Raw genomic sequence first — 13,511 nt, forward strand, 5'->3', positions numbered from 1 at the left:
CAAAACGATACAATGTAACAGTCTTATTAGAATATCTACACATAAGAGAAATTGTGAATTTTTAGTTTTCAACAATTTTTTTTTAGTCCGGCTTCTATTAGGGATGCGGCCAAATAATTCAACTTTTACTGTACTTCAACTTCTCATCCTGACCCACAACATCATCTGCTGGCGCCAGTTTTCATCAACTACAGAGACTTTTAGCAGGTTATGTTCATTAAATCTTGCTAGTCATTTTTTGTTTGTTTACTAGCTTGCCTGCAGATAGAGACCAAGCTTTTGGCAGCTTTAAAATTTGGTTGCTAGGTAAACATTAAAGATTTTGTGGGTCTCCTGCAATTTAATATGACAATATTCAATTCAAAAACATAACTCTTAAGTAAAATATTTAAAAAAATTGTCTGAAGGTGACTGACAAACAAGCCAATGGAAATAACTTGTCTGTTAATTATCCTCCAATTACTTACTATAGCACATCATGGGAAGATCCAGAAGTCATGGAATATTGAAAACCGGATGGCAAAGATGTGCAGACAACAATAAACCAATACATTGAAATACAGTAGAAAAAAAGTTATGCATGACCCCTAAATGTCACACATCCTGGTACTTTTGTATGTGGTGACAATAATCACTGTCAATTATAATTTCTCAATTATCATTCCAAAAAAACTGGAAGTTGGTCATCGAAATTTCACCAAACACCTTTTAAATCTATGGTTTAACACCACAAAAAATAGGTAGATAATATTGGAAATTATTTTTGTAACAGACAATGCCCATAGGAAGTACCAGGATGTGTGACTTTAAGGGGGTCATGCACACATTTAAACTCACCTTTACGAATAAAGAAAGGATGAATACCAAACTGAGTCTCAGTCAAAACGATGGGATTTGTGGTTTCCATCTTGCCATGCGTAACATTGAGAACTAGACTTGATAGATCAATTTGGATTGCAGCCATTGCATACATCTGTGTTTGTAAATATTTCAGACAAGACCTCCTGGCCTTCTCTGATGTCTGTGATGAACCACTAGTTGTACCTGTGTAAGTATGTCAACAATATTTGTGAACATTCAGTAAACAAATACACATTAGTAGTAGATGGCCAATTAATAGATTTGTATGACAGTGCAGCGAAGAATAAAATAAACAATTATTACAGCAAGTCTCAGAAGTATTGGGGCAGCCAATTTGCAAACTTGCTAGCGAATTGGCTAACTGCTTGGGTTTTGACAAAACATTTGGCTTTCGAACTCAGTGAATATGTAAATTTAGCCATCAAATGAATTTCTTTACAAACCACCAAGTTTAAAACTAAGTGATTATCCTCGCAAATAATAATTAACCCAGCGAATAATTATCTTTCAACAGTAATTCTATTTATTGATCTCAATTTCACTGAAGTTGTGGGCCACCAGAAGCATCTAGAAGTGGTGCATTTTTACCTGCACCAAGACCATCCAGAAATACAAGACAGGCTCCGTGGATATAGGCGACTGCAGGATCAAGGGAATGATTTTCATCTTCTATACTTTCCACACATACGGTATTGACAAACGTCACCCAGGATAAGATATCCCGAATACTGATGGTACATCTGTAATTCAAAAACAATGATATTGAGATGATCTAAAAAACAATTAACTTCGGTAATATCAAAACAATTCATGCGACTAAATAAACACCTGATTGTGTTAAGTAATGACATTCTCCAAGCTTGAACTGATTTCTGCGTTGGTGTGCCGGAGAGTTCAGAATCACCATCTACCAAAGGTGACATTTTACAATTCAAACCAAGGGTTTGCACCTAAGCTAAATTATTCATTGTTTATAATATCATTCATTTATATATTGAAAAAAATAAGTCAAAATTCAGCAAATGCGATAAATACCGCTAAAACATTGTCAAACTGCAAAAAAAGGAGGTTCGTTATTGTGGAATGATCAGCATAAAAATTTTTGAATACAAAAAACAAATGATCTTTTTGACTTTCCACTGTTTTTTAGTATCATTTAGTTTTTATATTAAAAATATTCATTGACAAATATTCAAATTCACCTGTAGCAGACACTGATTTGCCATGTTCAGTCAATATTCGGAGAATGACATAAAATAACAAATGAAAGATTGTTCGAAGGTGACTGACAAACAAGCCAATGGGAGCAACTTGTCTGTTAATTATCCTTCAATTAATAGTATAGCACATCATGGGAAGATCCAGAAGTCATGGAATATTGAAAACTGGATGGCAAAGATGTGCCGACAACAAAAATCTAGTCGTGCTTACCTACAGCTACTGTTTTGTGTAAGTAAACTCTAACAATATTCCACATTATCGGATTCTGTTGAAAATTGGCCCATCCAAAAAATTGCCCTGAGCGATTTCACAGCTGATGGGCCCTTGTTTGGGGTTCAAAATATGATAATTAAATATATTTTTGGGACTTCTATTTCCATTGAAAAATCCACTAATGTTGACTTTCAACACCGACAGTTATACCACCAAATCAAAGGAAGATATTGCAGAAGCTAATTTAAAATTTGATACTTTTTTTCTCATTGCTACAGTTCATGTTCTACACACAACAGGGGTTGCCAGACACCCGAGATGCTGAAAAAACGCCTAAAATTTCATTACAATGTCACAGAGTGTCATCTGAGTAGCAAGACTATTTCAGTGAGTATTGTTTATGATTACGAGTGTACCTTTTACCCACTTCGTTGTTAGCAAACCATTCAATGAAATCCATCATGGCATTTCCAAGTCCACTGCTACCATCTTCTTGATTACATAGCTGTATTCCCGGTGAGATGTTATGTTCAATAATGTTGATTAGATCATCTCTATCATTGGACTGAGGGCACCAGATCTCAGTAAAACGATTTCGCAGTGCTGGGGATAACTGAGTGAACAAGGGACAAAGATGGATGAGTGCTTAGAAAGACAAAAGATATTGTTAATTATCGTTATAGACGGACATGCTACCATATTGTTATTTTGATAGTGCGCCCTCTATCAGTAGTTGATATTTAGGGTCAGGGGTCAGTCTTAAAAGTCAGCCATTTTCTGTGGTATTTACTAGCTTGCCTGCAAATGTGCACTATACTTTTGGAAGCTCTCTGAAAATTGGTTGCTATGCGAAGATTCATGATTTTGTGAGCCTCCTACATGTACATGGCTTGCGCAGTTTCCCATAACAATATTCAATTCAAAAGTCACACAAATATTATAATAGATTGTTTGAAGGTGACTGACAAACAAGGCAATGGGAATAACTTGTCTGTTAATTATCCTCCAATTACTATAGCACATCATGGGAAGATCCAGAAATCATGGAATATTGAAAACTGGATGGCAAAGATGTGCAAAACTACAGAGTTACACAAAACAACTAAATTCCCACCTCTTTCTTTCCGAAATCTCCACCAGGATTCATCGTAGCAACAACTCTAAAAGTATCCATGGCAACAATCTGTTCTACGTCGCTATGAATACTTTCGCCACTGCCCTTCTCAGCTAACAGCAATGTTCTCTCTGGTTCAAGCACACTATTGAGTCGTTCCAGTACGGAGTCATCAGCCAATGAGATCTCATCTACTAGCAATGCTGTACCTTCCCTCATTGCTAAGACGAGGGGTCCATCGCACCACTCAAACAACTTCTGACACTCTTCAGAATCCTGAATAAATGTAAATAATAATTGATTTGTCTTCATTTGATTTGATTTCAAAGATGCCACAGCGAGGCGAGGAGGAAAGCAACAATGAAGATGTTATTCCTAATCAGAATTGAACACATCTTTCAAAGATCTCACAATAGTAATACATTTTCTCTATTAAAAGTACATCCCTGATCAATATACACGCAAGTAGCATTTAATGTATACTGATCAGAAAAATTACTTATTCTGTCCTATCATTTCCATACATGTTATTAAATCACACGTGTTACTAATAAAGTAAAAATACAGTAATGTACCAATTTATGAACCTCATACTAACAATATCAGATTGTCGGTGCCTGACTGGTCGTAGTCCTCCAAGAAAGTCTGACGTCTCGGTGTGTAAATGACAATTGACAGTGTACAACCTTTGTTTGGCGAGGGCAGCAAATATCTGACATACAGTAGTCTTGCCACATCTGCAGGAAAAAAGACGAAAAAACTAAACATGGCAGCTTTAACTTACTAATATCAAACCAAAGTAATTATTAAGTGCATAACAAGAAGGGAAAAATGGCAGACATGGAACATTTACTTTGGATAGTTATAAATTATCATATACACAGGGCCACAAAAAACATTTTTAAACATATTAAAAACGATCATTGAATTATTTAAATCTTGTACATTGCAATTGCATCACATTTAAAGTTCTTCCTAGGTTTACACGAACGCTACAACGAGGTAACACATGAAAGAAATAGAAGACGTTGCTCAAAAATCAACTACATGCATAAGTAAGACAAATTTAAATTTGTCACAATGATAACCCAACATAACAATGGATATCTTCTTCTTACCCAGTCTCCCCAACCAAGAGTACAGGCTCACCAAATCTCAACGCCTGTCCTACCAGCACAGCCAGTCTTCTCATACCAAACGTCCACACGATATGACTGAAACCGTCAGGTGGTGTCTGCAACACTTGTTGTAATATTGGCAATGTTGTGGCCGATGTTTTATCACATAAAGTGAACAGTTTGTTTGGATCAACTCTCCTCTTGATGTGTTTCTCAATTACTTCCTGTATCACCATCTGCTCTTCTGGTCTTCTCACTTTACCAGCAAGTAATAGGTAGCCTGTTGTAGGGATGATAAAATTATTCTAGACTTTATAAGAATTGTTTTTTGAAAAAAAATATATGCCCACAGTTTGAACTATAGACCATAAAGACTTTTAAAGATTCAATGTTTAAACCAATACATTCTCACACAGCACCCTCTTGAGATCAAATGACAAACATCCCATAATAATCAGCTCCTCATCGTGACATGAAGTTAGGAAGTTTCACTTGTGCATGAGCGCAGTAAGTAGTTGGCAAGAACCAAAATCAAAAAATAATGGCAATGACACCTGATGTTGTTATGAAATATATATGTAAGTGCGCCTGTCAAATATCTGACTGACATTGTCGCAGTAGATCATGAGCTCGTGCTGATTAGATACGTGCGATGAAATACAACATACAGACAGGAACGCAAGTTTAAAACTTCACCTTCATCAGCTATGTGTCTGTCCCAGTCGTAAAACTTTTGCGTTGTTGTTTCTTGTGTACTTGCTAATCGGTATCTCTCAGCCCATCTAAACAGATCACGTAACGTAATGTATCCTTGCTTACCAGCAAACACACCAGAACTACGACGTCTTGCCTGAAAAATAATATAAGCGTTTTTAGTGGAATTGATTCAGAAATTGTCAAACATGAATTCAGTATACATGCGATTGTGTTGTTATCTTACCTGTAGTTCTAACATGCAAGACACCATTCGGCTACAATACGACAAGGGGATCAGGCATCGCTCGTGCAAAATAGTTTCCAGTTCGTTACTTGGAATTTCGTCAAAGTGCAATTCCACAAATCGGTTCCTGAACGCCCGAGATAATACCTGAATCACAATCAAACATAATTAAAATAATGAAAAATTTGTTACGACATTATGAATCTGTCCAGTCTGAATATGTCTTATTGCGACTACGAACCTGTCAGAAAGCAGCCATTCTGAATAGGAAAATGTCAGATTGTGATGGCGACAAGTCGAAAAACGACCTGTCAGGATACAGCCTGTCTGAATGATTTCAGATGTAATATACAAGTCACTTGGTGAAAATAAAAGTGTGTATTGCTATAAACCAAAAAAAATGGTAGGTTTGGTAGTCACATGACATACCGCTATATACACAATATATTGTTTCCTCAACTGTTATCTGTATTAGATAATTTAGAGAACACCTTAGTATGAATTTCAAACACTGTATGAAGGTGACTGACCCAGGGTTCTCCCCAGAAAAAATGCATAGCGCCGGGGCTAGTTTGCATAATAATTTGCATATCATTTACATATTTTTCCTTTATTGATTAACAGAACTTATTTACAATTATGGATATTAGTGAGCTCAGTCACAGGGCAAATATTTTTTTTAATGGAATCAACACATTATGTTTCACAATTTAGAAGAGTTTGAAACATTCTCGAAATACAAATGCTACAGACTAAAAACAAACACAAATACATTATTGTTGCAATTTAATTGTTTTGTAAAACGTTGAAGGAAACGCATTCAAAACGTTAAGCCAGATTTATGTTCACGAATCTCATAATTGTATTCACTCCAAAAACATTCTCCTTCAAAAAATCGAACACGTAATTAATTGACGTATTGTTGTAATTTATTATTCGTACCATCAACTTCTAAAACGTTTACAATTACAGTAATGAGCGAACAAATAAAGCTTCAAAACGATCATCAAAGTTACGACGTGACATAACTTACTTGGCCATGTTATACACCAGTTATAGCAATAATTCCTCAACAAATTTTACTTCTTTTTTTTTTGATATGAAATGTAAGTAAAATCCGACTTATTTTTATCGGGAGCGATTATTTTTGATCACTTGATCGCTTCTGTAAAAAAAAACAGACCCGCCATGATGTTTATGAAACATTAGCATGTGTCCTTTGACCCGATGGATCAAGAATTCCATTAACCAATCAAAATGCCGCATGGTAATGCCGGTAGAACCTGAAGTTTTCCGAATGGTAGTGATCATAAAAATTACATTGCGGAAGTAAAGCGATGTCGTAGCACGATGTGTTGGCATCGATTTCAATTGAAAACTGCATGACAGCTTTCGAAAGAGGTGATTTGCACTTTTTAAAAGGTAAATTAGGTCTTGAAAGAAGAGTTTTTACATGATTCGCAATGATAACAGTTCAAATGTATTTTACCAAATCACGCAATAAACACGTTTTTTTCTTGAGTAGCGTGAACTGATCGTGAACTCCGATTTGACCATGTTATATCGAGGTGGAATTGATTTTGAAATAATTTTAGCTTTCAATCTAAAGACTGTGTCTATCGCAGAAAGTATTAACTTACAAACAAAGAGGTGCTAATTCCACAAATTTGACTAGCCACTACCTATCGTGCGACTAGGTCTATTGTTTATAAATTATAATCCACGACTGGCAGGATGCGTGTCGGTAGGTACATATTTATACCAACAATCAGACAATAGTCCTCGTCGGAAGCATTTCCGTGGTGGTCACTAATTTTGAGTGACGGTCGGGGCCGACGGGCGTGGCGAACAAAGCTTTTTCACATCTGATATTGGCATGTCAAATATGAAATCAAGCACCGAGGTGGGAACACATAGCGCCGAGGTCCCAAGTGAAGCGCCGAGATTCACAGGTATAGCGCCGCGAACCTCGGCGCTAAAAAGCCCTGGGGAGAACCCTGGACTGACCACCAAATCGTAGTGATCAACAAGATGTTAATGAATCCTTCAGTTAATATGGCACATCAGGGAAAGATCCAGAAATCACAGTTTTGATAAATGGATGGCAAAGATGTGCATAAACCGGAAATGCAAAGATTTAAACATTAGAATAGGAATTTCCCCACCTCATTGTTGATTATTTGACCCTCAAAAGCAACCGGAGAACAGAAGTATCAAGTCATGGTGAGATGTTAAGTGAAGGACATATTTATTATTATACCGTACTTATCCGGGTAAGAGCCCATGCCTGAACAAACGCCCACCCCCCACTTTTGACACAATAAAGAAGTTGAGGTCATATTCGGGCACACGCCCAGGGGGTCTTTTTCTACACAAAACAAAACAAAAAAACTATTTTCTATTCGTTGACTGTGGTTGTATTAACAGTTGACTTTCTTGAAGTCTGTCGTGATACTTATAAAAATTGTTAATTGCATAAAACAAGGGGTGAACGCAAAATAGCTGTGACAGCTTTCTGCCAGTCAGCAAGTCTATAAAAATAAATATTAAAGCAGAAACGGCATTTCTCTTTTTGAAATATGTCGTGGCCGTAAAAAAGGGCCGGTCGTTTGGTTTGTGCATCTTAAGAAACGATTCAAGCAAATCGTATAAGGAGAGCCGCTAAGCAAGTGTCGCACTCGTTGGGCTTTAGCGTGGTCGACAGTGAAAACAATGTTGCAATATTGTAGCAACCCGTACCTGGGAGAATGGTTGAAATCACGTTATTTTGGCTTTATAAATATTTTGTAGCAGCTTGCAAATCCATAACTGGGGCCAGCAATTTTGCAATGTCACGCCTAAGACTGCCAACTTTTTTACCATCTTTTATCACCGCTATTGCATTTCTGTCATGAAAACTATTCTTCTGTCGTTGGATAAAAAAAAACTTCCTATTTCAAGTCCACCGCGATATCCATATAGCGAGACATTCCAACCGCCGAAACTTGCTGAATGATAAGTTTCACCGTGATTAATAAGCGTCGAGTCTAATAAGAAAGCAATGTCACGATTTGACCTTTATGATGAAATACTAGTAGTGATGTCATTTTTAGCCAATCAGTAAAGCAGATGCATAAAGGTCAAAGATGATTGCTTGACTGTAAACAAAAGCATTGTGTGCCATCGCAGCAGAGCGACCTCATTTTTCTTGTCTCTTTAATTATGATTAGACATGAATGAAAAGTGCCAAGCTGACAGACTGCGAAATCCGTGGATTAAAAGTGCTAAGTCCAAATTGTGTGGGACGACTTGGACATTTGAGGGTTTTGAGTTTGACGTAGATGGCAATGAACGTACAAATAAAGATCTGAGAAGTTTTTTCAAACAGCTACGAATTTTTATAATTTTTACTGTGTAAATTTGTAAATTATTGATCTTGTATGATGGTTGATTCGTAATTTGTCGAACCCAGAAATCATTTTACGCAGTTTAACCCCTGACATTTTAATTCATTTTGAGTTCACGCGTATTGGGCGTGTTTGTCAGCGGGAAAATCCTAATTCAAATGATTCCTCACTGTCGATTTTAATTATTTCTGGTTTATTTGTCACATTATAAGCAATACAATATTTTTGTTTTACTTCTAGTGTTGCATATTGTTCATTTATTTCCGTTGCATGTTTTCATTTGCCGTTCTATTCCCTGCCGCAGTTCGATCTGCGTGTTGTCAATTTTCACGAATTTTCGTTTTTTTTTGCCGGGGATCCCCTGGCAAATGCTCACCCCTTCATTTTGGCAATTTTTCATGTTCAGGACCCTGGGCTTATACCCGGATAAATACGGTAACAATTGAGGAATGTATCAGAAACTGATGTGCAGAATAAATTAAATCAAGTACCTTTCGTCCTCCATATAACCCAGGTGGATTCTGGGTAGCAAACAACATAAATCGTGGATGTGCTTTCACAGTCTCTTGTGTTTCTGGTATGAATAGTTCTCTGTTGTCATCAAGCAGCTGAAATAAAAGATACAAGATTTTATGATATCACCTGACGTAATATAAAGGCTTGGTTTTGCATGAAATGAGCATTTTTTAAATTAACGTTAACGTTATTATAATTTTATTTCAAAATACAAAATCAGAAGAAATACAAAAGAGCTGTTATTTCCTTTAATAAAATTAAGCATGAAAGGCACATCTATTGAATATAAATTAGGATCCATGTTTCTCATAATCTTGTGTAAAAAGCCTTTTGTACATGCAGTTTGTAAACACATAAAATACGGCACACTATATCTCGAGTCTGAGATGTGATTGGTCAATTCACAGAGTCAGGGTTTTACACTGTTACACAGAAGCGAGATAACCCAGTTTACAAACTGTTTCCATAAAGACGTGCATTTATAAACAAATTCATAAAAAATCATCCCATACATTAGGTAAATAACTATATTGTCTTCAAAGAAAGACCAGGTAATAATTTGTTTGAAATATGGACATGGTAGGTGAATTATTACAAAACAAAATGGTGACTAGTGTTGCAAGTCATTTCATTTACTCTGTTCAATGCTTCTAATACATCAGTAGGGGCAAGATTCAACTCGTCTAGTATAATCCAGTGACCTTTCCTCATTGCGTCAACCAGAACTCCTAGGGAATAATTCAATGTATACAGCAATTATTATTTTACATCATACAGCACTGACATAAGGTTGTATTTTTTTGGCTTGTGATTATGACATAATATCTTGGTATCAATTACTTGATTACTTACCAGAATGAATTACTCACTTTACAACTACGGTAAATTTTTCACCGCTATCAATTTTAATGATTTAATAAATTAAGGGCATTGGGAAATTTCAAAGTCAAAATCTTGAACATAGTATCGAAAATTTATAAAGGGTGTGAAACTAGATTGATAAGAATGAAGATCCCATTTGAAGTCACTTTGAAGTCACACAAAATTGAAAACTCTACATTTCCATTTTGTTTATCTAATGTGCTTGCATATTCACAAAACATGTATTACTCGGCTGTTCCCCTGTTGCATTCTGCGATGTCATCGGTTGTTTGAATGATTACCAACACAGAACTCTCTTGGCATTATTATTCTTTTTTTCTAAATTACATATATTCACAACCATTAAGTGGCACTGTTTTCAACACTAGAGGGCAGTATGTTATATTTTCCCCCCGATGACTTCAAAAAGTCACACGTTTAGAATCATCCTAAGTATGTACTGAAACCCACCTTCTTTGAAGACTAATTTCCCGGTTTCATCAGCAGCGTAAAATCCAACATATTCCTGTAGATCGGTGTGTTCATGATTATTAACTCTAACACAATGATTACCAGTGGCATTTGCTAACCAATTAACCAAACTAGTCTTCCCAACTGACGTCTCTCCTTGTAATAAAACTGGATATCTCCTAAGCACAACAACGAAATAAACAAAGCAGGATACCAGTTTATGATCATGGACACACTCAATGGGCATTCTTTAATCGGAAATACTTTGATTTGATGATTAAATTATGTGGCTTACGATTTGACTATTACTGTAAAATACTTTATAATAGCTGGAATAAATTTTCGCTGAAAAGACTTCAAGTGTTTTGCATGGAGTTTATTTCCACTGATTTTTGACAAGTTGAATGTAAAATATAGAAAAAAAGTATATTTGCTGGATTTTATTTTCACTGAATCATTCTTTCAGCGAAATTAGCGAAAATTAATTCCAAGTGAAAATAAAGTATTTTACAGTACTCAGTTACCGTAGTTCAATTTTGAAAGGTTACACCACTGAGATATTTATTTTCCAACTATCTCAAAAAAATAATTTACACATTCAAGTTTATGAGGTTTTACAAGACCGATAAGTGTGACTTATTAACACTATAGTTCCCGAATGAGTATGACAAATAGTCGGCATCACCGACTCTAGTAGGCCAATCTACTTTGTCAAAACTAAAGTTGTCAGTAAATTTGTGAACAAGCATTGAAATTAAATGTAAACAGGTTTTACTGTACCAGGATTAATAACAAGCAGCCTGTGTGCTGAGATACTCTGCTGTTAGCAATACATGTTTCAATTAAAGATATCAATAGAAAATGAACATTACGTATAGTATCAAAGCAATCAGAAGTCGGAAAAGTAAAACATTGACACGGACGCCGACGGACAATCAGTCATATGATAAACTCCGCTCGACAAAGTCGTCAGCGGAGCTAATAAAATCAGTGAATAATGAGGTGCAGCATCAGTGACACTCACCTCATCAGATAATATAAACGCATCAATTCACACATTTTACCCTTAATACTACACCTTAGTTCAGGTAATCAGCTGTAATAGACATGCATATTAACTTACCCAGCAGATACAATCCGAACCAGATCTCTAAGATTGGCTCTTACGGAGGATGTGAGAATGTAATCTTTAGGGGTAACCGGTTCCTTGTCACCCATGGATACCCAGTATGCCTCAATCTTTAAGTAGTGGCCATCTGTCGGTGGCGGCAGGGGCTGTTTGAGAACACTCTTGATATTACTCCGACCAATGATATGTTGGCATATCAGCTGCTCAACGACGGGGTGAGATGATCTGTCCAGCTGAGTCAAGAAACTCAGACAGAAGCTCTGAGAAGGAATAGGAAAGAATATTACGGCAACAGTAGATTTTTGGTCTAAGAATATTTACATTACTAGTATTTGTTACTTCACAAAATATTAAATATTATAAAATATTAATTGTTTAGTGGTTTATATGATGTATACACACAAGTTTCAGTCACTATGAAAATATTACAGCAAATTTAAAATTTGGCAAGATACATCTCAACAGATGTGTTAAACATGAAGACAGTATACAGTATTCGTATTCTTATAATTATCTCGTTGCCATGGTTTTTTTATAGAAATGTTATTCTTTTGATGGGATGATTTTATGTATTTATATATGTGGTTAACGTAAAAATAAGATAAAATTAAAACAGTATACTGTATCTCACCTCGTACAGACATCTTGGTATGTTACCATATGGGTTGGTAGCTGCTTGTCTCAACGCTCGGCAAAGTGTACGTAAGCTGTGTGAAAACAATGATTATTATATTTAAAAAGCATTATTTGGTAGTATTAACAGTGTAAGATGTATGTAACTGCAAAAGTTGTACATTGAAATTATTATGGCAACAGAAGTAAAATTCAATGGGAGGTTGAAACATATGTGAAGTTCATATTGATAGTTGTTACAAGGAATTGTGGGAAATACCATTATAAAGTGGGTTGGTAGACAGCAATACATACATGTAGGGTAATTCACTAATTGTTTGGACAGGTCTTAATGTTAATTCAACACAAATTGAAACGATGTTGTTCAAAATATTTTGTGTCATTTTTCAAGTGTACAATACTAAGGACTGTATACTGTCCTGATCCTGTTTGAAATCGCAACATTTAAAAAAAAAAATACTAAATGTAACTTGAACATTGTGATAAACTACACGTAACTAAACAACAGTTGATATGAATATTTACCTATAGTGTGGTCTATGTCCTGTACCATCTGTCAATTTCTTGATGGCTTCGTGTCTGACTGTCAGGTAAAATCTGGGAAAATATTAAAAATCCAAAATTATGCACACAAACCTAATATATACAATAAAATCACAGTAAATTGTTGAATTGTTACTGCTATCAATTTCCCGAATATGATTGATCATCATGAGGACAAAACTTGACGAAAGTCACCATGACATGCTGTCTTTAGATCCCCATAAATTGCTCACTGCTGCAAAATTGTGATTCCCAGACTAGCACAAATTTTGTTCAGAGTATCTATTTCAATGTAGTGATTTGTGAAATCTTGACTTACTTGACAATGCCTTCGACTTGAGCTGCAGTCAAGGTGAGTCCTTGGAGGTAAGTGTTAACAAGAACATTGAGATCTGAAACTTCCTCTAATTCATCCACAAAGAATTCAGTAAACCTAGAGAAAACAAATCACAATGTCAATGGTGGTACCTAATTCTTTGTTTCCTATCAGTAGCTGGATTCAGGT

The 13,511-nt window shown here is 35.8% G+C and overlaps 1 protein-coding gene across 1 annotated transcript in view; it reads right to left on the reverse strand.

The window, feature by feature from the left end:
• The window catches only part of LOC100373436 (midasin), a 90,592-nt gene that overhangs the window by 58,499 nt on the left and 18,582 nt on the right, over positions 1–13,511 (reverse strand). The window contains exons 20-34 of the mRNA XM_085501857.1: positions 13,326–13,439; positions 12,989–13,060; positions 12,462–12,537; positions 11,825–12,090; positions 10,702–10,880; positions 10,006–10,097; positions 9,345–9,461; positions 5,468–5,614; positions 5,224–5,377; positions 4,528–4,807; positions 4,008–4,146; positions 3,410–3,685; positions 2,712–2,908; positions 1,450–1,601; positions 838–1,044 (exon numbers count right to left, since the gene is read on the reverse strand). Of these exons, the coding sequence (XP_085357983.1) occupies positions 838–1,044; positions 1,450–1,601; positions 2,712–2,908; positions 3,410–3,685; positions 4,008–4,146; positions 4,528–4,807; positions 5,224–5,377; positions 5,468–5,614; positions 9,345–9,461; positions 10,006–10,097; positions 10,702–10,880; positions 11,825–12,090; positions 12,462–12,537; positions 12,989–13,060; positions 13,326–13,439 (2,468 nt within the window). The remainder of the gene's footprint in view (positions 1–837; positions 1,045–1,449; positions 1,602–2,711; positions 2,909–3,409; positions 3,686–4,007; positions 4,147–4,527; positions 4,808–5,223; positions 5,378–5,467; positions 5,615–9,344; positions 9,462–10,005; positions 10,098–10,701; positions 10,881–11,824; positions 12,091–12,461; positions 12,538–12,988; positions 13,061–13,325; positions 13,440–13,511) is intronic.

Source organism: Saccoglossus kowalevskii, chromosome 7 (genome assembly GCF_978046115.1).
Source record: "Saccoglossus kowalevskii chromosome 7, keSacKowa6.1, whole genome shotgun sequence".
In the NCBI taxonomy this organism is placed as follows: domain Eukaryota; kingdom Metazoa; phylum Hemichordata; class Enteropneusta; family Harrimaniidae; genus Saccoglossus; species Saccoglossus kowalevskii.